Source organism: Mauremys reevesii, linkage group 12 (assembly GCF_016161935.1).
Source record: "Mauremys reevesii isolate NIE-2019 linkage group 12, ASM1616193v1, whole genome shotgun sequence".
NCBI lineage: Eukaryota > Metazoa > Chordata > Testudines > Geoemydidae > Mauremys > Mauremys reevesii.
In genome coordinates this window covers 5,983,631-6,007,938 of record NC_052634.1, presented here as the reverse complement: position 1 = coordinate 6,007,938, position 24,308 = coordinate 5,983,631, and the positions used below count along the sequence as shown (strand labels likewise).

Below are 24,308 nucleotides of genomic sequence, written 5' to 3'. Positions count from 1 at the left end.
CCTGACTGACTATTCATAATTACCTTTAAAGTCAGGGTTTGTTTATAACAAAAATGCAGCATGCTAATGCAACCATGTCTTTCACAGCACGAATGGTATCACTGCAGTATGGACAGAGGAAGGTATAGCAGTCCCAATATATTTATTACTGTAAAGAGTTCATTGAGATAGCAAAATGATCAAGTGAGCTAAATATTGTATGATGGAAGAATTTCAAAGTCGTCATTAGGAGGCGTGTGTGTGTGGAGAGAGCAAGAGAGCTCTCTGGGTTTAATTTTCTGTGTAAAGAATGATGGAAGGGAGACTATTGCACTCTAACTATTACATTGATGCAATAAACTGAGTAAATGACCACAGTTGGGGTGTAGCACTGTAATCATTTATCTCTCTGCATTCTTTCATTGCTCAGATAAGAATGGGATACAGAGGAATCCTGTATGCTTGAAACTGTGCAAGTATTTGGGAAAGCAGAGCACCACTATCCAAATGCGTTTGCCCAGGGTACTTGAAAAACATCAAAGGGTTCCTGATGACCAGGCCTGGTGAGGAGCTCTGTTTTACATCTTGTCTAAAAGATGTTATCTCCAGCAACAATGCCAGTGCATTAGTTCAGTATTGAAACTCAGAAGAAATGCAATCAGCAACACCACTCTCTGCAATATCAGTGTTTTCCTTGATTTTTCCATCCAAGTATTGACCAGGCCTAATTTGGTTTACCTTGTGAGGTGTGATCAGATCTCATAATATGATATGGCTGCAGATGGAGACATTATATATGGAATATTTAGAGCTTGTCTACACTTAAAATGCAATAGTGGCACAGCTGCACCTGCCCCACTTCAGCATAGACACTTGCCTACACCAACAGGAGAAGTTCTCCTGAATAATCTGTCTCCTCAAGTGGCGATAGCGGGGTTGATGGAAGAAGTCTTCTGTCAGTCTAGCACTGTCTGCACTAGGGGATAGATCGGCTTAACTACATTGTTCAGAGACTCGAGTGACATAGTTAAGCTGACTTAATTTTGTAATGTAGATTAGGCCTCCAGAGAGCAATTTTTCTGCTGACGGAGAAAGCAGTTGTAGTCTTATAGATTGAGCATCTGACTGAGAGTCAAAAACTCTTGAGTTGTAGGTTGTCATGTGCACATAACTTTACCTCTGTGTCTGTCTCCACATTTGTAAAATAGGAGAAATAATATTTATAAGGCCAGTTTGTGATAAGTTGCTGTAAGGGTGAGCACCTCCCCTTCCCTTGTGTGCTCACAAAACAGCTTATCACAACTTATCTCAGAGTGCATATATCTAATTGAGCCACTGTGACGCTTAGTTAGTGAAAATTTGTACAGCTGTTTTAAAATGTAGAGCACTTTATAGCTTGATATCAGCTGGCCAGCACCTCCTGGAAATCAGGCTCAGGGTATCTCAATTTAGCCATCCAAAATTTGCATCACTTCTTGGGGAGGAGGTAGCAATTTATCCTAGTTCACACAGTAATTCTTCATGAGCTGGAACAAACTCTGCCATCCTGACCCACCCTGTCTTATTCTTTAGCCATAAGACCATCTTCCCCTCCTGAGTCACCCAGTGTAAATGTAGTCAGCAACCAGAAGTGTTTCTACAGCGGATTATAGTACATGAAATGCTGTTCATCTATTTATTGTAGAGGTTTTTTTCCTTTTTATTTCTATAGCTATTTAATATCGATTCAAATTTTCTACTTTTAATTCTCCTACCTCGGTTGGCTGGGGGAGAGGAGATGGTTTGTTTGTTTGTTTAAAAAACAAAAAATCCTCCAATATTCAGAAAGGAGCCCCAGCCTGATACCAAGGAGATTATTGCTACCTGAACTCACTTTTAAGGGAGACCTACAAAGGATATTTTATTTAAATACGGTACATGTCTACCCCAATATAACGCAGTCCTCGGGAGCCAAAAAATCTTACCGCATTATAGGTGAAACCACATTATATTGGGTAGGGAAGGCTGTGCCTCTCCAAACAGCCTGGCCCCGCCCCCTATCTGACCCCCACCTACTTCCCGCCCCCTGACTGACCCCTCAGAACTCCAGACCCATCCAGCCCTTCCCTCCCCCCCATTGCTCCTTGTCCCCTGACGGCCCCCTGAGACCCTCTGCCTCTTATCCAACCCCTCAGCCCTAGCCCGGCACCCTTAACATGCCACTCAGAGCAGCGTGTCGGAGCCATCCCTAGAGGGGTGCGGGGCCTAGAACAAATCAGCCTCCCTGCTAGTCTCCTCATTGGCCACCCAGCGCTCCTGCCCACCCGGCTGCCGCTCGCCTCCTTACCCCAACAGCCTACCCACCGCTCACCTCCCTGCTAGTCTTCTCACCGTCTGTCCAGCGCGCCTCCCCCCGTCCGCCTGACTGCTGCTCTCCTGCTCGCCGTCTTCCTGCCTGCTGCTCACCTCCCCATTCGCCGCCTCACCCCGCTTGCCCACCTGCCTCCCGCCCACCTTTACCGCATTGAATGTGAACCCGTGTTATATCTGGTTGCATTATATCAGGGTAGAGGTGTATATGCACATTTTTTGCTTCTTTAAAAGGTATGAAAAAAAAAAATCTCTGAAGGGTTTAATTTCTAGAGCAGGTTTCTTTCCTTGCTTGTTTTTATCTTAGAAATAACCAGGCAGAAGTGCCAAGTTTAGTCTTCCTTGATTTCACAAAAGTATCCTTTTAAGGGTCCCAGAGCATGCTTTATGGAGGGCTAACAAACACTTTAATCGAAGGGCTCAGGGGGGTATACCTTTAACAAAGTCCATATTTTTATTTAAAAGTTGTTTTATTAAGGCTTAATTTAATAACTAAACTCATAAAATTGTACAGTATGGATATGTCTACACCGGAGTGGAGCGCATGCTTCCCAGCATGAATAGGCAGATATACTAGCAGAGCTCGAGCTAGCATGCTAAAAATAGCAGTGTGGATGTTGCAGCTCCCACAGAGATTCAGACTAAGCACTTGAGCGCAGACCTAGGGGTTGGGTGGGCTTGAGAGCCCAAGCTGCTGCCTGAGCCACAGTGTCCACACTGCTATTTTTAGCATGCTAGCTTGAGCCTTGCTAGCACGAGTCTGTATACTGGCATTGGGAGGTTCACTCCCCACTGTGTAGACATACCCCTAGAATCTTCTGGGGCAGCTGAGACATGAATTTCTAATGTAAAAAATAAGCAGGCAAAAAGAATGTGTTTTGGTTTCACAAAAAACACCCTTGAGGTTTTCTCTTTACATCATAACCCCACCTCAAAGGCATAAGCCTAATTTTTTTTCCCCATGGGCTACCTTTAAAATCAAATGTTGTCTAACTAATCCAGTAAAATTACCCAGTGTACCCAGAGGCTCCCTAGACCTATTGCTTTTTGGCATTACAATGCCTAAGAAACCCTGTTTGACCCATCAGAATTACATAAGCACTTTGACTGAAATTCATAAATAAAACCATTAATCAGCGATGTTCCAGACAGATTATTTCAGACATACAGAAGCAGGGCTCAGTACCCCATTACATCATCTTTATTTGTTTGCATTTTAAAAAAGCAAATTTGACCTGTTAGCTAAATTCAGACAAAGATGGTTGTCAGGTGCAGTTCTGTAAATGATTAATCCTGTTCCCCGAGACCATCTTCAGTAATAAATATGAAGGTGTTGGAAGTGGCTTCCTAGTTAAAATTGCATTAAGATTTGCAATTAGACTAGAACTAAAATCCCTTAGTTAAACTCTTTGAGTAAATTCAGTCTACAATTTTTTCACACTAGCCCTTCCTAGGTCATTACAATTTTCTGTTCCCCCCCCCCCCCCTAAAAGATTTATTTGGTCGAGGAAGAATTTTAAAATGTGCCCTTAGCAAATATTTTCTTGAGGATCTTCCTCCCTCCTCGTCCCTTATGATTAGAATAAGCTAGTCCACACAGCCATGAAACTCCTCTATCTGCACAGAGAGCCTGCTGAGCTGGAGGGGCAGATTAGCCAGCTGCGGAGGTGCTGAGGAGTGGTGGGATAGATAGGGATGTGTGGGGTCAGGGAGAAGATGGGAGTTGGATAGCTGATAAAAAATCATTTGATGCCTCTGCCTTGACTGTCCAATGCAGTGAAGAAATAAGAGCCTTGAAAGACTTAATATGTAAAATTTCAAGACTTAAAAATCAATCAATCAACATGTGTAACAGGGATTTTATTCCTGCTTTAACTACAAATATCAAGGCAAGCTAAATAATACTTAGTACTGTTCATCTGCAGATCTCAAATATGCAAACCACATTCTCTAAATGACAATTTCCCAAGTTTTCCACTATAGCTGCCCTTGATCTTCAGCCAAAGACCATTGTGCATGAGGAAATTGATTTATGCTGGTCCTTTGGGTGGTTGCTTGAGGCAGCTTTTATTGGACTTTGGCAAATGAGCTAACCATTTTGCTAGCCTGCTGGTGCCAGACTACTTCAGTTATGTTACTTGCACCGTTGGCATAAGCGTGTGATCAAACTGAGTTATCAGTCAGCAGTCACAGGCTGTGTGGTGGTCAAGGTGTCTCTTGCTGCTGGAATCCTGATTGTCCCTTGGAATTTTGGCTTTTGTTTTTAAATTTGACATAGGAAGGACTAGCTAGCAATGAACCTGTGAAATCTATGAGAATGGCAGTAGGTTTCTGATGAAAGCCATAAGATGATGATCTCTTGGACCTGAAGCTAGGATCTGAGGGAAAGGAATATGGCCATTTATTATGTGAGGTGAAACGAGGGGAAACTTTTTAAACAGGACAAGGAACGCTTATTAAATCAGATTTAAGGAAGGAAGTATGGACTTTCCACGGAACCAGTGGGTGTATGCTCATTGATTCTAAACATTTCTGCCTGCCTGCCATATTGACTGGCTGGTTCACTCCCAGTTTGGCAGTTCCTTCCTCCTAATTGACTGTTTCCTAAATTACCACCCTAACATAGTTCTCCTAGGTCTCCTGACTGCAGTTCCTCCCTAGTTTTGCTGCCGAATGCTTCCTTACTCGTTAAGGGCCAAATCCAACATCCCTGATGATGTAAGGCCAGAGCAATACTACTGAAATAAGTGATGTTTCTGTGGCTTTACAAGTTGTGTAATTGAAGAACAGTATTTGGCCATGAATATGTCTTGTGTGTGATGATGGTCTTTCGCCAGCTATGTTGCACTTATTCCAGGTTGTATCATAAAGAAGCAGCTTAACTATTATTGATAGTTTGTAAATTAAATTTGTTCTTTTACAAATTCTGTATGGCTGAAATATTGCCAGAGGGAAATGTTTATTAATGTTGGGAGGGAGAGTGTCTGTGTCTTTTAAGCGCCTTATGCAACTTGCAGGATGTAAAAGCTTTTTTTTATTTGGGTTTTTTCCTGCTAAATTTCCCCTCCGGACACATTACAGGGATCATGGCCAAATGGCAGCAGACTGTCTCCACCATCCTCCACATTGTACAAACTTTATATTTCATTATAGCAGCTAATAAGCCATAATTCATCATCTATTGATGAATAGCAATGAAAATGAGGGGCAGGAATGCAGATTTATAAAACAGCCTATGATGTTATTAAAATCCCAAGCTATAATTTATTTTAGGAACATGAGAATATATTGTTTGGTCTCCTCTGATTTCTGCTTGGATAAAATAGTAGAGAATAGTCAAGTTTTCTCTAACCCCATTTGAGTCATTATTTATCATCATGGATATAGACCATTCAAAGAGGCATAACAGCTCTCACCTTTTGGGATTGAAAGCCAGGTTGTGGCATTTAGCATTGCTCCCCTCTTTGTGGCTGGCCACCTCCCTGCGGCATATTTCCACTTCTTCTCCAATCCCTTTGGAATGATTTGCATCTTGATGCAGTCCCTATACAACTGCTTCAGGTGGCATTTGTGTAGCCCCACTTTCAGGATCAAAGCACCTATGCCATAAGCTTCCAAAGTCCTCTTTAAGCAGGGTCTACTCACTGCTCCCTCCACTTGTGGAGGGTGCTGAGGGTAATAAACGGGGGAGTAGTCCCAATTGCCCTTCAATTTGTCTTAACCACTGATGGCACAGCAAGTGAGGATTGTATCCAGTGTCTTCAATGCAGGGCCGGCGCAACCCATTAACATTTGGGGGGCGACGACCGCAGCAGCCGGCTCTTCGGCCACCCTAGTCATCGGCAGTATTTCAGGGCTGGGACCTTCTGCTGCCTAGGGCGCCAAAAAAGCTGGCGGCGCTCCTGCTTCAATGCCTGCTCTGTTGGTTTTCCTTTCTTTCTGGCAGGGGTGGGGGAAGCAGTGCTATCGTTTGTAATTAGTTAGTTTTTCTAGGTATGTCTACACTTAGAATACTACAGCTGCGCTACAGCAATGCTTCAGTATAGACCCTATCTATGCTGATGTGAGAGTTTCTCCTGTCGGCGTAGGTAATCCATCTCCCCGAGAGACAGTTGCTAGGTCGATGGAAGAATTCTTCCATTGGCCTAGCATTTTCTACTCCTGGTCTACACTAGAAATTTACTTTGGTGTAAGTACATCTCTCAGGGTTGTGAAAAATCCTCACCCCTGAGAGATGTTGCTAAAAGAATTCTTCCGTTGACTTAGCTACTGCCTCTAGATTATCTACGCCAATTGGAGAAGCCCTCCTGTTAGCATAGATCAGCATTCTCAAACGTCATTGCACTGTGACCTCCCTCTGACAACAAAAATGACTACATGACCCGGGGGGCGGGGACCGAAGACCGAGCCCAGCACTTCGGGCAAGAGTCCAAAGCTGAAGCCAAAGGGCTTCTGCTCTGGGCTGGCGGCATGTAACCTTAGCCCTGGGGGGTGGGGCTTGGGCTTCAGACTTGCTGGGGTCCAGGGCCAACACCAGCTTTGGAGACCCCATAAAAATGGGATTGCGACCCATTTTGGGGTCCTGACCCACAGTTTGAGAACCCCTGGCGTAGGTAGTGTGTATACTGATGTACTGTAGTGGCATAGCTGCAACAGTGCAGACGCACCACTGCAGCGTTTTAAGCGTAGACGTACCCGTAGTTCATCTTGTAGCTAAATTGACTTCATTTTCTAGTGTAGACCAGATGTCAGTGAATCAGCCTTTTTTAACAGAAGAAAAAGAAGAGGAGGCCCATGTGGCCTGGGTATCATATGCACCAGCAAAGGCAGAGGGCTGCCTCACACAATCCTGCTGCTGGGTGAGGTTCTTGAGGCCTGGTCAACTAATGAAATCTGTGCAAGGGCCATGGACAATCTGTCCTTTAGCAGGTAACTCCCAATGATGGTTTCCTATTAAAAATGATTCTCACTTGTTCAGCTAGACAATTCAAAATCTGTTTGGAGAGGAGGTTTTCAACATGCATGCACACTCTGAAGGTTTGTTTGCACTTGACGTCACATGATAGAACATTGCTGATGCCCCCAGCCAGAATGCATTTTGCCCTGGACTGCTCCCATCCCTCTGGCCGATAAGAAATGTTATTTCTCTGAAGGGAGTAAATTTTACAGTATAACGCTTTAAAATTAATGTACACAAAGGCATGTGTGCGCACATGTACACACACTATGCTCTCCACACAGCCTGAATTATTGAAAGTTGTTGAACTAAACTTTTTAGCTAATATTAATGTGTACTCTGAATAAAAATTTGTTGGCATTTTAAAAATTAATGCTGAAGCATATGCAGTAGTATGAGAAATCTTGATCTCCTGTTTCAAAGTTAGGATGCAGCAGGTCTGCATATGAGGAAGTGTGCATGTGACATGCTGCTAAAGTCAGTCTTCTGTGATAATGGGAAAGATGATAAAGTAATTTTACGTGAACCATATTAATATTACGTTAGGTATTGTGCCATCATTCAGCCGCCTTGCCTGGTGCTAATTATGTCGTCAGCTATATGAAATGAAAGTGGGACTAGCTCTAACCTGTACCCCAATATTAATCCGAGTTCCTTAGTTTAGTTTATTTTAGACAGAAATTGAAAATGTCCAGTGAATGGAGAACCTGCAGGTTACTCCAGAGATGTGACAGCCAGGGACCAAACCTTAATCAAGACAAAATTAAAAATCATTCTGCTCCCTCTTTCTCTTTTTAACAGAAACTACTTTTAGACTAACAGCTGAGATCTAAAATATATCGCAGTAAGCAAATATTTCACTGTGGCAGCTAGTGGACATTCTGTTGCACTAATTACTGTCCCCTGCATTCTCTTTGGATTTCATTTCTGTTCTCATAGAACATATGTACTAATGTGTTACTGGGATGATTGTGTGTCAAATTGATTGGGGGAGAGGGAAATGCATTGAATGGTTCATGTTCCATATAAAAGGAACAAAGTAGACATTTTTAGTATAATTCCTTTACAGTCTCCCGACTAGAGTATATATGAATGTCAGATCTATTCTGTTTGAACAGTCAAAAGATTAGAATTATCCATGTAGTTTCATAGTAAAATTTCACTGCATCTGATGATACGCAAAAACCTTTTAACATAGTTCTAAGAAATAAGCTCTATTAATGAGAGAAATTCTCGATCTCCTCTGAGCTGTAGTGACTTGTCCAATGTTTTGAGTCAGGCATATTCCTAGAATACCACCTCAGAATTTATTGGTGTTGATTATTTTTGGCTTGCTACTAACCATTTAGCTATAAATCGCCTTGCATTTTTTAAACTGGTTTAATGCAACAAATAACGAAACATGTCATGTTCACTGGCCCGTCCTGTTTGAATTCCACCACCAAAGATTTATTATTATGATGCAATGAGTCTGTCATGCAAATTGCTATACATACATCTGCTGCTGCCTGTGGTTTAATAATGAGTAATACCAGTACCATTACTGCAGCTTTGCTGTTAATTGCACTACTGCCTCATGAGAGAGACAGAGGAAGGATTGAATTGGAGACTGGCCTCCACTTGGGACAGTGAATAGAAGCTGCTGCCTACGCTGTCCCTGTTCTGGGGATCCATTGAGACTTCTTTTTCTGGGGCTAGCTATATTCTAGCACTAAATTTACTGTCACAAAAATTATTGATTATAAAAACACACTGATCGTAGTGCCTGAGGTATGAGAAGGAGCAGCGACCAGCCAGGTCTGTTACATAGATATTGGTTGTCTATATTCTATGGAAACAATATAATTAGGCAGCAAGGCTGCATGTGGTGAGACCTGGCCTACACTTAAAAATTAGATTGACCTACCTATGTCACTCGGGGATATGAAAAATGTTGTGCCCGAGCCTCATAGTTGGATCGACCTTATCCCTGAGGTAGATGTGGCTAGTTTGGTGGAAGAATTCTTCCATCGACCTAGCTCTCTCCTCTTGGAAAGATGGATTGCTACATTGGTGGGGGAAAACCCTTCGGTCAGTGTAGGAAGGGTCTATGCCATGGTGCTACTGCACAGTGTAGACATATCTGGAGAGACCAAGAATGAAGTGTAAATGTCTTCTTCAGGTGATTAAACCTTGAAACAAAGCTGAAACCTTATCATAGCAAAAACCAGCTTATTGCAGCTGTCCTTCTGTTTCCATGGAAATAGTTCCTATTTTATGACAAGGGACTGTCAAACCAAAGCATGCGTCACTGAAGGAAGAGACTATTGAGCCATGTTGCACAATGTGTGTTGTTTTTTTTCTGGCTCTGAAGCCATTTTGCAGAGGGTCTTGGGTGAATAACTGTTGGTGTCTGAAATTGGCCAAATCCTTCTCTTGTTTCTGCATCATAAATGTTTGAAAGAAATTATTTTAATCGCAGGGTTATCGCATTTCCCTTGAAACATGCATTATTTTCATAGATTACCTTGCCAACCACGGCCGTCTGAGTGAGCCCGAGGCCAGGCGCAAATTCTGGCAAATCCTCTCTGCGGTGGAATATTGTCATAGCCGAAAGATTGTGCACCGTGACCTCAAGGCTGAAAATCTCCTGCTCGACAACAACATGAACATCAAAATAGCAGGTACTCAGAATACAGTTGATTCTAAATAAGACCTTATTTGTACCCATGGAAGCACCTGGTCTGCTCCAACAAATGAGTTGCTGTTGCTCAAGAGATTCCAATAACAGTAAAAAGTGGAAAGGTAAACGGGGGCAATATTTTACATTTGTGGGTAATTTGTGATGATGGCAAGAAACACCAACTAAAAATAACTCCTAGATTAGTTCCTTTTTGTCTTCAGGAAAATGGAACTAATTTATAGAGTTGTGGTGTGGTGTTTTTTGGGGGGTGGGGGTCGGGAGAGTGGTTGGGTTTTTTTTGTAGTGTCATGACACTTCATTAACGCTGCCAGATGTGCAGGTTAAAACAGAATTAATCAAATAACTTCTTTCAACACAAAAAAGCTCAAAATGCAAACCTATTGATTTTGTTTTTTACCATGCATGATTTCATTTTAATAAATTTAGACACAGCAGATGTTCTATGCAATGGGATAATTTTGCTGCTTGTTACTTCATTACAATTCCAAGAACCCTTCCAGACTGATTTTAGCCCTGACACTCTAGCATAGGGAAGGGTTGGGTGACACCCTGACTTGGAGAACTGTTGAACTTTTGTCATTAGCAGTAGCCGGGGGACGGGGAGGTAGGGGAAAAGGAGTCTCTGCAGTAAGAAGCTGGTTTGCAGTGAAGTAAACTTGCCAATTCTGACAAAGTGCAAATAGACTTTCAGTTGGCTGACAAAGCTGTAGAGATACTCTCTTAAGATACAAATCCCTATCACATCATCTTATGGTTGGACTTCCTACCTAGCTTTCCTGCAGTGGCTTAAAAGCCATTGCCATGATACAGGATGCATCTTGATCTCTGATATTTTCCATAAGGACAAGGCTGTAGGAATGTGTTAAAGATGACACTCAACAGATTTTTGTTTTAAAATTGGCGCAAAAAAAAAAAACAATGAAAAGGGAGGTGTATTTAATTTCAATGTGTGGTGCCTGCAGTGCCTGCCTGCCTGATCCATATGGCTGGTAGAACATTAGACTATTTCTAATTGCTGGTTTTAGACATACTGGAGGACATTTTTGGTTGAAGAAAGAATGGAAGGATCCTTATTGTTATATTTTGGGTTAAACCTCCATGAAACTTGGAGGTGTAACAGCCACCCTTCGTTTAAAATCGTAGGAACAGTTAAGCTCCTTTATGAAATACTAGCTGTGTCTACCCAAAACAAAGACACATCCAAGGCCACTCGTGAATTTGAATTATGTGGGCGGAGGGCTTCACTGGGTATTGTTTGAATAGGAAGTGTTTGGGGATGGGAGACAAGAAGCAGAGAGGTACATAGAAACAGAGAAGGAAACTCCAGACGTAACCTGGATAAGTTTGGTGTGTGGTCCTGAGGCTTTTGGGTCTGATGCTAGCTAAGAGAGATTTGGGAGTGTGAGGAAGGAAACAGTCTCCTGTTTGATTCCTGCTGTGTTCAGGGAAAAAAAGGATTTTGTACATTTTTGTAAATAAACAAGATTACAACAAAGGTACCTGACTCCATCAATTTCTTCTCTTAACTGCAATCTGCAAGACCCCAAATCGTTGGCTAGGTGCTCAGGTCAAAAAGGGTAACGCTATAAAACAAGGGAGCAAATGGACAATTAATAGCTGGTTCTTGATGTCAAGTCCTGTGTACTTCATGGCCACACTTATGCATCCTTGTAGCCATCGGTGCTGCAACTATTTTTATACTGGGGGTGCTGAGATCCATTGAACCAAACTCTAAACCCTGGATATAATGGAAACCACTTCAAGCCAGAGGGTGCGGCAGTACACTCCGCACTCCTAATTCCTGCAGCACTCTATTGTGTCACACTAGAAAGTCTGCAGCAGCTTCAGATAAACTAAAAATGGAAGGCTTTTATTTCATGTAATATGAAAATGAATAGCAGAGTTATTGCAATAGTCCCCATGTAATTTCATTTGATATTAAACTTCATTTTATTTTATAAATTTCAGGGGTTTTGTATGTTTCAGGATTTTATATTGAAAATGCAGATCTGTTGGTGAAGTTGTCAGGAAACAGGAGGGTTTTGCAGTAACTTTGTGTGGAAGTTGGGAGTTTTGGATTAAGGGACAAATGGGGCTTTTGGCATGGAAGGCCATTTGAGAATGTGGACCAAGTGCATAAGCTGGATGTTATAATAAAGGGTTCAAAGTGAAATAGTAAATGATGTTCTGAAACTGAATGATACAAATTCATTCTGAATTAGCACCCCATTAAAATTAATTGAGCAATTAGCATTGTTCTCTCAGAGCTATTGGTGACAAAGATACCTGAATTGATACTGAGGGCTTTAGGCAGTTCTCTAAACTTCATTCTACGACTTGAGCAGCTTTATCTTTATCGGTGCTAGCACTGATAGGACACCCGGAGTGTTTGGGGGGGTGGGGGGTTCTTTGTTTTTGTTTTTTTTACCATTGTGTCATCTGGACTTGCATTGACCATTGGTAAGGCTAAGTTTTTGTCATGGACCTTTTCCTGACTTTCACTAAAAATATCCTTGACAAAAGGGGTAGGTAGGTTCAGCACCAACTGCTGCTGAGGCTTCCGGGTCCCCCACTGATGCAGTGCGTGGGAGCTCTGGGGTCCTCCTGCTGCAGGGTCCACTCGCCCCGGGCAGCTGGTAGCTGCAGGGTCCTGCAGCTGCAACTGGGCAGCTGTGGGGAGTCCCCACTGGCTGCTGTGTCCTGCCGGCCGCCCGCCGTGGCTGGGCATGCAGGGTCCCTCCACCAGGTTGGGAGCTGTGAGGGTGGCACTGGCTGGGAGCTCTAGCCTCAGGGCAGAAAATGTCACGGAGGTCAGTGGAAGTCACAGATTTACCTCCGTGACATAATTGTAGCCTTAACCATTGGTTTGCAGTCTGTTCATGTTTTCTAAGGTTTTCTTTGCACCATAAGACTTAACGACTTATCACTGTTAGGATTATTACTAATTTTTTAGAATGAAAGTTGAAATTCTGAAGCAGTACTTGGGCAAATCTTGCAGCTCAGAATTGCAGTGTATGTGGACCTATCTACTATCAGTAACTGTACTGAATTAATGAACATTCTTGGCCTGTTTGTATGGTCTTTCATTTCCTCTTCTTCTGTTCATCTCTTCTTCCCCACCTCCTCCCTCCATTTTATTTTCTTTATGGCATTTTTTTGTGCTATCGTTTGCCATGTTCAACCAGAATTGTTTTTCAGATTTCCTCCTCGGGGGTCTGAGCTGCCTTGATGGTTGTGCTGTATTCAGAGAAGGTCTCCTTTTCATAAATGTCCTTAGAGGCGCAGAGAAGCAAGTTCACTGCCTCCCTGAACATTCCAGCACAAGCACAACAAAGGTTCACAAAAACACTATTTCAAAGGCATCCCAGGAGCCCTGTTAGCCAAGAAAAGGTTAGAGACATGAGCTGTTCTAGCATAGGGAATTTCACAGCATGCATTCTCCAGGATTCAAAAATAAATAAAAGCAAGGTGAAATTATAAAGTTATTAGCCAATTCCATTTACTGCTTATGTCAGGCTCTTTCTCTCTCTCTTCAGGTCTTCTGTAGTGCTATCACTGTATTGTCAAAATGCTCATTACTGTGCTGGCCTGTGGATAAGTATCCACATTAGTTAGTAGTCCCACGCTTCACACTTTTCATATACTGTGATTCTTGTGTACAGCTTTGTCATACCCAGAGCGGTCCCTTTGTCCAGCAGTGGCTCTAATGATGGCTAATCAGAAGACAGTCATAGCTGTCAGAAATATTATGGTGATTGGTGCCCAGTCACCTCTTTCATTAATTCCACAAAGTGATGAGCAGTGAATTTCACCCCAGACTGCGTGATGTGTTGTCACAGAGGTCCTTGTCCTTTCTCCCCTTCCCCAGTGGGTCACTTGTGCTCAGATGGATGCAAGTTGCTGTGTTCTTCACTGCCTCCAATCATCAAATGGAGAAAGAGCAAAAGGCAGCCAGGGGCCCAACTCCCATAGCTTAGTCCTCTCGGTCATGAAAATACTGTATATCTTTTTTAAATAGCAAATTAAAGCAATTGATTATTTTGAGAGACAGTTCTGCAAAGTCGGAGGAAAACCAGATCCAGCTGATATCTAACCTCAAGAGCGTTTCTATTGTTGGTGTAATGGCATTGGGCTTTTTGTACTAATTCTTTGGGCCCTCCCTCTGCTAGTCAGTCCAGCCATCTGGGAAATCCAACCACACATCCAATTCTGCCATGGAAGAACAAAGAGTCAACTGCCCAGCTGCATTCTTCACAGTAACTTGCTGGTTCATCTCACTAGTTAATTTGCTGGCAAATCTGCTTCTGGCTCTTGGGGCTCTTATTCTGAAGCTTTTTCTTTTTAGTGGCCGAACACTTCTTAGTCAAATATAGAAATAGGAATAAAATTGCCCTGTGTGGTTCAGCTCAATGGTGAAGACACTGAGACCCAAAAAACCTGTTCCCAAGAATATACGCTGAAGTATTTGTGAGATTGTCACCCTTGCTGCTTAGGCTCCTCCTCCTTTTTCTCCCCTTCCCACCCCCCAACCCCCCCAAGAGGCAGTACTGCAAGTTACAGGGTTTTTATTTAAAATTGCTCAAAAAAACAATGGAGAGAGGTTCAAGGAGCTTTTCTCAACAGGGGTCTTTATGTAAGGTAAGTAAATGTTGATCCTAGGGAGCAATGAATCCTGATCTGATTGTTCTAGGGGATTATCTTCCAGATTTTTTTTTTATATATAAATAAATCCAAACTCAAAATGCGTCCTAAATAACAAACATACATATATTAACAAGGATCTCCATTTTATTTTATTTTGTTTAAAATTACCAAGGAATTTATCATATGTTCATTACATAAAAAATTAAAATGGGTGGAAATTGGTGTAAAAAGTTATCAGTTTTCTGAGTAAGCATCTGGATTAATATTGGGGGATGGGAGAACAGAAAAAAGCAACAAATAGAGAAAAGTAAGTATTGAAAGTAAAAAGTTTTAATGCAGTGGTTGATTTCGGGAACTGTACATTAACAGTACATACACATGCACACGTGTGTATCTTCCTTACTTTAACATAGAGCCTTGTATTTACACTTACACTAATTTATTATTAACATAAACGCACCTACCTAATACTTTGGATTTCCTTAACATAATCAGTATTTTCATGTACTTCAGTGATCCAAAAATGTGGGTGAAAATTGGTAAAAACCAAATCGCTTTTACAGAACCTGGGAATTTTCTGATAAAAATTGAAAACAAAGGGCCTTCTATACTACCCAGAAAAAATGTCTGCTTGGGGAGGGATGGGGGTTAGGGCTATTACACTAATGCATTCTCCTTCAGGTTTTACCCTGCATTATTTTTCAGTGCTAACCAGACAATCCCATTTGTTCTGATCAGAAATGTTTTGCCTCAGGAAAAAATCAAACTATTTTTATTCTTCTTTGAGTTGACTTGGTTTTGAAGGGTCTATGAGGGCCAGAGTGCAGATTGACTGCTTCTGCACTATGGCTCCACCAAATAAAATCTGTGCGCTCTGTAAAGGTGTGCGGAAAATAAGCATAGCTTCAAACTAGGATGAAACGATGAGAAGCTCTCTGTATACTTCCAGCCCATGAGAGCTTGGATTAGTATCTTTTATAGACTGAGAGTCTGCAGAGAACACATGAACCTGATCGCAATTGTGGTTGAACCAAATCAGGTAGGAGTGACTATTATTTTGAAGCAGAGTGCGCTGCTGGCTTGTCTTGCTGGTGGACAGTAAAATATGCATTGACGTCAGAATGGCTGATCAGTATTCAGTTCATGAAGTGGGTCAGGTTTGTTTCTACCGCAGTCATACCTTTTCTTTATCAGCACCTCCCTCACAATTATCTCCTTCACTCGTATTACCATCATAACTAAAGATCCGTGTGCCTCCATGAAGCCAGGCAGGTTGAATTCTGTTGGTAATTTTTAAAAAGTGGATTAATTTAACCCTGAAGCTATTTGCTCTTCAGCAGGAGGATTTTTAAATCTGTGAATTAAAGCCCACCTCAGAGTGTTGGATGCACAGCAAAAATTGCAGAGGTTCTCTTATTTCTGGGAAATAGCTTCCATTTTTCAGCTTGAAAACTGGTTTAAAACCTTATTCCATTGTTTCCTTTTTTTAACAGATGCTCATTTAAATTATGTAAAGACAAAAATTACACCTCTTTGATTCAAGTTTTTTTTTTAGTTTAAGTAGTTTATTATTTTAAAGGGGTAACAAGGAAAAGAAGCAAAATGCCAAGATCATTCAGACCAACATTTGCAGACTGCAGGAACATACAGTTTATACAACTGAAAACAAAACTATGAATGATCGTATATCTGAAGCACAGATGCAGGCAAAGGTTAAGAAGATAAAGATCACTCCATTGTATAATCTCAGCCCTCCTAAGATTCTCAGGATGACATATGCTCTATGGAGGGCTTTCTCTTGTATAACACTAATATTCTTTAAATCTGATTGCTAGATCTGGAACAAGAAATATTAACAAAATTCATGTTATATTAAAGGGATCATCTCTGATCCAGGATGAAGTGTGATTATAATGGAACAGCAATTACAAAACACAAAAACATAGAAATGAAGAAAAAAACCTTTCGTTTGTTTTGTATTTACTTGAGTACCAGTCACTCTAATGCTCTTATCAAAGCAAACCAATCAAACTAAAAATAAAAAAATCAAACAGCCCATGTGGTATACCTTAAATGTGAGGCCATATACAATGCTCTGTCTAAATCTGGGTGGTTGCTTTTTTTTATCCAAATACATTTTAATAATGGTATTAATATGTGGGTTTTATTTTTAAAAAATTAGAATACAATTATAGAAACCTAGAGAAAATAAGAAAAGGGTAGTTTTTTATTACACGATATGGCCTAACAGCTGACGTTGAACTCTGGATACTTATCCAAACAGGTAATTTATCTTGTCCAACAGTGGACTGTGTTGGATTTGTAAAGATCTGAGCAATTTGCTGGAATATGTATCCCTAAATATCTGAGATTTGCGTTATATGAAGAAATCCAATCTGAGTTAGTAGGTGTCCGACTTGGGCTGTACCCTATTGCCAATGCATGCCATTTTTCAACATTTACTTTAAAATCCGAGAGCGAGAGATGTTCCTCAGGAACTGAAGGGGAGGAATTGAGGTTGTAGGATTGGAGATAAAAAGCAATATGTAATCTGCATATATGGCAACTCTGTACTCAGTGTTGTTCAGAGAGAAACCTTGAAAAACAGCTAGTGTTTGGGGTCAGCAAGATAGTGGACAACCCTGTCTAGTCCCGTTCTTCAGAAAATAAGATTGAGATTTTCCACCATTAATCAAAAGGGACATTCTTGGGGAATCTATACAATGGCTCTGTCCAGGACATAAACGTCTCCCCAGATCACTGTTTCTCTATTGTGGAAAAGAGGTACTGCTATCCACACCACTCGGTCACAGTCTGTCTTAGCATCCGGGGTAGTATAAATTTTGGATGTGCCGTGCCACTGACCAAAGGGGGAGCAGGAGGTTAAAGCCTTGCAAGGGCCATGCTGTCTAGTTATAAAACCTACTTGCCCTTGGTGTAGATTTAGTGACTATTAAATAAAAACAATCAAGTATTTGGTTATATAATGTAAATACTTCAGAGTTCTGAGAGAGGAGAATCTCAAGAATCCTTCATGCCCTAGAAAAAGACACATTTTTTACACCTGACCAATCCAGTGTAAAGGCCCTCTCTCTTCTTTTGTTCAGAAAACCCAAGTTACAGTTGAGTAACCTTTATTTTAATGGTCTTGAGCTCTGGCCTTATCTGGATCCCTTCCTGGATTCATTAAAATGCTTACTGAAATATTAGCACTGCATACAAGAAAATGTTTTATATCAGGGGTCAGCAACCTTTCTGAAGTGCTGTGCCGAGTCTTCATTTATTCACTCTAATTCAAGGTTTCGCGTGCCGGTAACGCATTTTAATGTTTTTTAGAAGGTCTCTTTCTATAAGTCTAATATATAACTAAACTATTGTTGTATGTAAAGTAAATAATGTTTTTTAAATGTTTAAGAAGCTTCATTTAAAATTAAATTAAAATGCAAAGCCCCCCGGACCGGTGGCCAGGACCTGGGCAGTGTGAGTGCCACTGAAAATCAGCTCGCGTGCTGCCTTTGGCACATGTGCCATAGGTTGCCTACCCCTGTTTTATATGGACACTTCTGTATTGTTATAAACAACTAGTTTAATTTTTTCAAGACAATGCTGTCTGGGGGTATTCTGGCACCTTTTATAAAACTTAGAGCTTAAAATGATATGAATACAGCAACATATTCTAGTAAGTACCCAGAGTGGAAACAGGTAGTACATCAGAACATAGTCTAAATTAGTTAAAAAGAATTTTAAAAAACTTCAAACTAAAGCTCTGCCTACACTACCCGTGCTACAGCAGCACAGCTGCAGTAGTGCAGACACTTCCTACATCAGCAGAAGGAGATTTTTCATCAGTGTATTTATCCTCACTCCAAAAACTAGAGCCATGCTGGAGAGGACCCTGAAGGATGCCATCTGCTGCCAGTATGTGGAAAACCTGAAGCACAAGCTGGACCCCAGGGCAGGGTGTTCAAGGTGACGTGCAAAGTGGGACACCAGCAACCACTTCCTCCCCAGGGGCAGCTTCAGCCAATTTGCCAACAGGAGATTCATCCGTGGGGCCCGGCTCAACTGTGTTCCTCTGAACGGAGCCGTCCGCCACGGGAATTGGGTCAAGCGATGTAGGAAGGGTGGCTATGCCCACGAGACACTATCCCACGTCCTGTGTAGCTGCAAGCCCCATTCCAGAGCCTGGCAGCTGCAACGCAACACCATCCAAGATCGCCTGGTCAAAGCCATCCCAGCACCCATAGGGAAGGTTGCTGTGAATTCCACCATTCCCAGAGTGGACAGACAACTGTGACTGGACATCTTCATCTCCAACAAGGACTGGAAGAAGATCATCATCGTGGACGCCACAGTGCCCTTTGAGAACAGGACCCCAGCCTTCCACGATGCCCGAGCTTGAAAGGTGGAGAGACACCCCTCTGGCCAACACCTTGAGAGCTAGGGGTTACCAGGTTCAGAGACGCGCTGATCGTCTGAGCCTTTTGTGTATGGGACCCCAGTAACGAGCGAGTGTTGCGGGAATGCGGAATTGGTCAATGCTATGCTCGTCTGATGCGGCAACTCATGGTGTCGGATGTCATCAGATAGTCGAGGGACATCTACATAGAACACATCACCGGACATCGACAATACCAGGAGGGATGAGCTGGAGTGCTGATGAGAAGCGCAGCAAGGAAAGTAACTGAAAGACTTCCCTGATAGGGTAGGTTTTCCTTTTAGGAAATACAATCTAATTCTCAATTACTGAGGGACAGTCTCCATTCATTGATATATTTTGCTTTCTGCAACTAAATCTCTGTACAACTTCTCATGAGTGATGTACCTGAGTACTTGGATGCTAATATCCAAACTGTATTCTTAAATTTATTCACCTAAACTTGGATTATTGCTGATTATGTACTCTATGTATCATATGACTTTTAAAAACAAACTGTATTTGTGGATAATCTAAGTACTACACCCAGATGTACAGACACTCTTTTCTCATCCTATGTATTATATAATTTCTGTTTAACATTAGCTTTAATAAAATTGTTAATCCAGCTCTCCGAGAGGTAGTAGACAGACACAGTTAGGTCGTCAACGTATACTGGGGCTTAGGCTGACCTAACTATGGCACGCAGGGCGTGAATGTTTTCATAGCCCTGCGTGACATAGCTCGGTTGATTTAATTTTTAAGTGCAGACCAGGCCTAATTTTTGCTTTCTTTGGGAATTGTAACAGCACCTTGTACATTTTTCTGCAAGACAAGTCACTGTAATTTTACCCCTTTGAAAGTACCTGTGGTCTGATATGGAAAATTCTTAATAATGGCACCTGCACAACACTGCTATTCTTGGCAAAACCCTGGTATCTATCTGCAGCGCTAAGAGACTCTTGGAGATCTTAACTGATCTGACAAATTCAAGATAACTGAGGGGAGAGTTCAAACTTAATGACACCTACACAGATGGCAAAATGCTTCTGAGGAAAGAAATTGCCTCACGTCTCCTGAAGTACTGTCAAGGTTGCCAAGCCAATAATGTGTGAAGAAAAACTGTGTCAAAGTGAATTAAAAATTTCACAACACAAGTCTGGCTGTGATAGAAATAAGGCAGGCGAAAAACAATGACTGGGTGTTTTTTTTTTTTTTAATTTATACTATTTTATTAAGTATTTTTCACAACTTATTTTGCAATTATTGGGTCTCGGGGAGGGAGAAAGGGAAATGTGGCACGAACTTTACATTCTGTGCTTTGCACTCAGATACAGAGCTGGATTGATATTGATCCCTTGCTTCTCCAGCTAACAATGATGTACCCCAGAGCCATTGAAGAGACTCTGCTTGGGTGCCTGTGTAGATAGCTTGTCTGCCTTTTTGCATGTTTTCAAAATGTGATGTCCTGGATCCACAAGATATGCTGTGCCTCTACCTTTTATATGGTCTTTCTGGAAGTGTATGTGATAGGCCCTGGGCCTCCACTCTTCCCAAGGGCGGGAGCCCCATGTTTCCAAGATCGGATTTTTGGCTTCAGCATCTCTGTTTCTCAGTGTGATTCCTTGAACTAGTCCAAATGAGCTTGGACCCACTGGAGACTTGCCCTCTAAGGAGCAATGCAACCAGCAGATATTTGCAGTAATACAGAACAGCCTTTTCAAAACAAGACCATATTTGTGAACCGGAATACCGTATTTAGGGACAGTGGTGAGGCAAAGCCTAAATGCATGTCCTGCCCTAACTTGCCAGCTCCTCCTTGCTTAGTTAGGTGGGCCCCTCTGGGTACATCTACACAACAGAAAACAAATAAAACATTGGCAGTGAGCCCTATAGCCTGGGTCAACTATGGGGCTAAAAATAGCAGACATGGGTGCTCGGGCTGGAGACGAACCTTCGAACCCAGCAAAGAGGGAGAGACTGGGGAGCACAGGCTCTGAGTTTCTCTCCCGTTCAGGCTCCAGCCCAAGCCCAAACATCTACCCTGCTATTTTTAGTCTGGCCGTGCAGGCTCCACTAGCTCAAATCAGTTGACCCAGGCTCTGACACACTGCCACTGGTCTTTTTTGCTGTGTAGATGTACCCTCTTTGCCCTGGAAGGAAGACAGGCAGTGCTTTCCTGTAGCAAACCTCCCTGTCCCTGCCCAGTGGTCCCAGAGTGAATTACTCCATTTGCTGGAAGAGCAGGATTCTTACTGCCCTCTCCTGCCATTTTAGTTCTTCATCAGTCACACTGCATTCTCATGTATGCCCTCCTCCCTTGAGAAGTAGTTGTGGTCAGACAGGTAATTGTCCATCCACATCTAGCAGGTCCCTTTGGCTGGCAGTTAACACTTATGCAGTCTTTAAAGGTTAATGGTTCAGTCATGGGTCTCCATTCTGTCTCCCAAGGTAGCTCTCTTCATACGTTGAGAATTCTTGATAGTCCAATCATACCAACCTAGACATGTCTACAGGACCTGCACCCAGTCAATTCATTGCATATTCCCACTTCTTTGGAAAGAAATTAATCCCTTACTTCCAAAGGGGCAGCAATAAAATAGTAGTGAGTGCAGAAACTAAGTCACACAGACACTTCATAAAAATAATACAGAAATTTCCTGTGTTTTCTGCACATTTTTCAATTTGACAATTCTGTGCAAAAGACTGATACAGAGAAGATGATTGATATGTAATGACGAAAAGATGGATGCACGGATTTTAAAGCCAGAAAGGGCCATTGTGATTATCTAATCTGACTTCCTTCATGCAAACTATGGCCCGTGGGCTACCTCTAGCCTGCGGGACCCTCCTGCTCAGCCCCGGAGCTCCTGGCCCCTCCCCCGCAGCCTCAGTTCACTTGCCACCAGCATAATGCTCTGGGCAATGGGGCGGCGAGCTCTTGCTGGGCAGCGCAGCTGCAGAGCCGAGCCCGACGCGGAGCTCTGTGCTGCGCCGTGGTGTGGCTGGCTCAAGTCGGGCTGCGTGGTTGCCCGTCTTGGTGCTTTGGACGGTGCGGCTGTAGCACCGCCAGCCACCGGTGCTCCAGGCAATGCGCTAAGGGGGCAGGGAGCAGGAGGGGTTGGATAGAGGGAAGGGGAGTTCGGGGTGGTGGTCAGGGGGTGGGGGTGTGGACAGGGGTCAGGTTGGTCAGAGGGCAGAGAACAAGGATTGAATGGGGGCTTGGGTCCCGGGGTGGCAGTCAGGAATAAGAGGAGGGGTTGGATGGGGCAGTGGGGGACAGTTGGGGTGGGGGCAGTCAGGGGACAGGGAGGGGTGGATGGGGCAGGGGTTCTGGGAGGTTCCCATCAGGGGACAGGCAACAGGGGCGGTTGGATGGGGCAGGAGTCCCGGGGGGCCGTCAAGGGGCAAGAGGCTGGGCCATGCCCAACAGCCAGGCATGGCCCAGCCTCCCCTAACTGGCCCTCCATAAAATTTGGGAAACCCAATGTGGCCCTCAGACCAAAAAGTTTGCCTGCCCCTGTAACAGATGCTATAGGATGTTACCACTAATTCCTGCATAAACCTAATAATTTGTAGTTCAGCTACATCTTATCTTCTAGAAACAGATCTAATCTTCATTCAAAGATACCAAGCAATGGCTAATCCACCCTATGCTACATTTCAGGTTTCTGAGATGGTCTATTTGATTTATAATAAAGATGGCTCATGCTGTATACCTAATCCAATAATTAAATACCAATTGAAGGGAACCTACATAGTGTTCATATACACAGGTTTTGAAGGAAGAGCAAATTATTGTTTTCTTCTACAAAATTGAAAGTGTGCTAGTATCTGAATTCTGGTAGCACCATCAGCGTGCTAGGGCTGTTCAAACTCATGTGAAGACATAATCTCTTGTGAAGAGCTAACTATCTGAGAAGACAAGTAGTATATGAAATATAGAGGATCAGTATAAAACACAGAATATACATTTCACCACCACCACCCCCCACACACAATAAAAATCCATAATCTTCAAATACCCCTTTGACTTAACCAGTGTTAACTGGCTATATTCTTGTAGACATTTTGACAGTGGTGGGTGTGGAGGAGAGTGATGAAGAAGGCTGTAGTGGCCTTCTAGATCAGGTGAGGGAGAGTATTCAATTCATAAAAGCATTGTGGAAGAATGCACAAAGGCAGCCCATCCATTGACACCTCTTACTCTTGTTTCCCAACAAGAGAACCCTGGGATACGACTAGTGTCTGTTTTGTTATTGGTGGGAATATTGGGTACGGTTAACTTGAGATGGGTTGAGGGTGACAATGCAATATCAAAGCAAACAGAATTCCAATGTTGTGATGGTTATTGGTAGTGTTTGGTTATTAATAAAAATGCCACCAAATGATTACCTTTAGTCTTGTACTTCTCTCATGACTGCAAGTTCTGTGGTGTATCTTGAACAGGATGGATGGCTTATATTAAGAAAATCAGTTTGTGAGCAGTGCATGAGACGATAAAGAAATAGGTGGGGACCATATGGTTCCAGTCGAGCAAAAACACACATGGCTATTCTTTATAAAAGGAAACTGGACTTGGCAGTTCCTCTTGAGTCCTGATGTGTTGGAGTCATCTGAGTGTGGTGTTCCCTGAGCATATCATGTGAATTGGAGGTGACAGAAAGGTTGCCCACAATCCATTTAATGAAATGGTAGGTAAGTGTAAGAGAGTGTGGAGCAAAGTGTCATTTCAGGAATACCACTGGGTTTCTGTGCTTGGTAATGTCCAGACAAAGGTTCTAAGGAGAGAGACACTGATTTATCTTTTATGCTTAGGAGATGATCAACCATTTAATCATGATTACTAACTCAGTGTGGGGTCTTGGGCAGATTAGTTAATCTCTGCCTCAGATTCCTCATCTGTAAAATGGGGATATTTATCATCATAAGCTAAGACAAGCTGAATAATAAATGCTTTGATATTCTTGGATGGAAGGAGTTACACTATAAAGGTGCAAAAGTATTATTAAACTTCATGTAACAAGGAGTGAGGTCAGTTCAGAACTAGTCTAAGTGTAAGTTAGTGTAGACATTTAGGGTATGTCTACACTACAAGAGTAGTTCGATTTAACTTAGGTCAAATTTGTGGATTCGACCTTATGAATTCGAATTTGTGTATCCACACTAAGGACACTAATTCAACTTTGTGAGTCCACACTAACGGGGCAAGCGTCGACATTGGAAGCGGTGCATTCTGGGCAGCTATCCCACAGTTCCCGCAGTCCCCGCTTCCCATT

At 42.5% G+C, this 24,308-nt stretch overlaps 1 protein-coding gene across 2 annotated transcripts in view; it reads left to right on the top strand.

Moving 5' to 3' along the window:
• SIK2 (salt inducible kinase 2) overlaps positions 1 to 24,308 on the top strand; it is a 108,265-nt gene that overhangs the window by 42,380 nt on the left and 41,577 nt on the right. For both annotated transcript variants that reach the window (XM_039496390.1, XM_039496389.1), the window contains exon 4: positions 9,787 to 9,948. In XM_039496390.1, the coding sequence (XP_039352324.1) occupies positions 9,787 to 9,948 (162 nt within the window). The remainder of the gene's footprint in view (positions 1 to 9,786; positions 9,949 to 24,308) is intronic.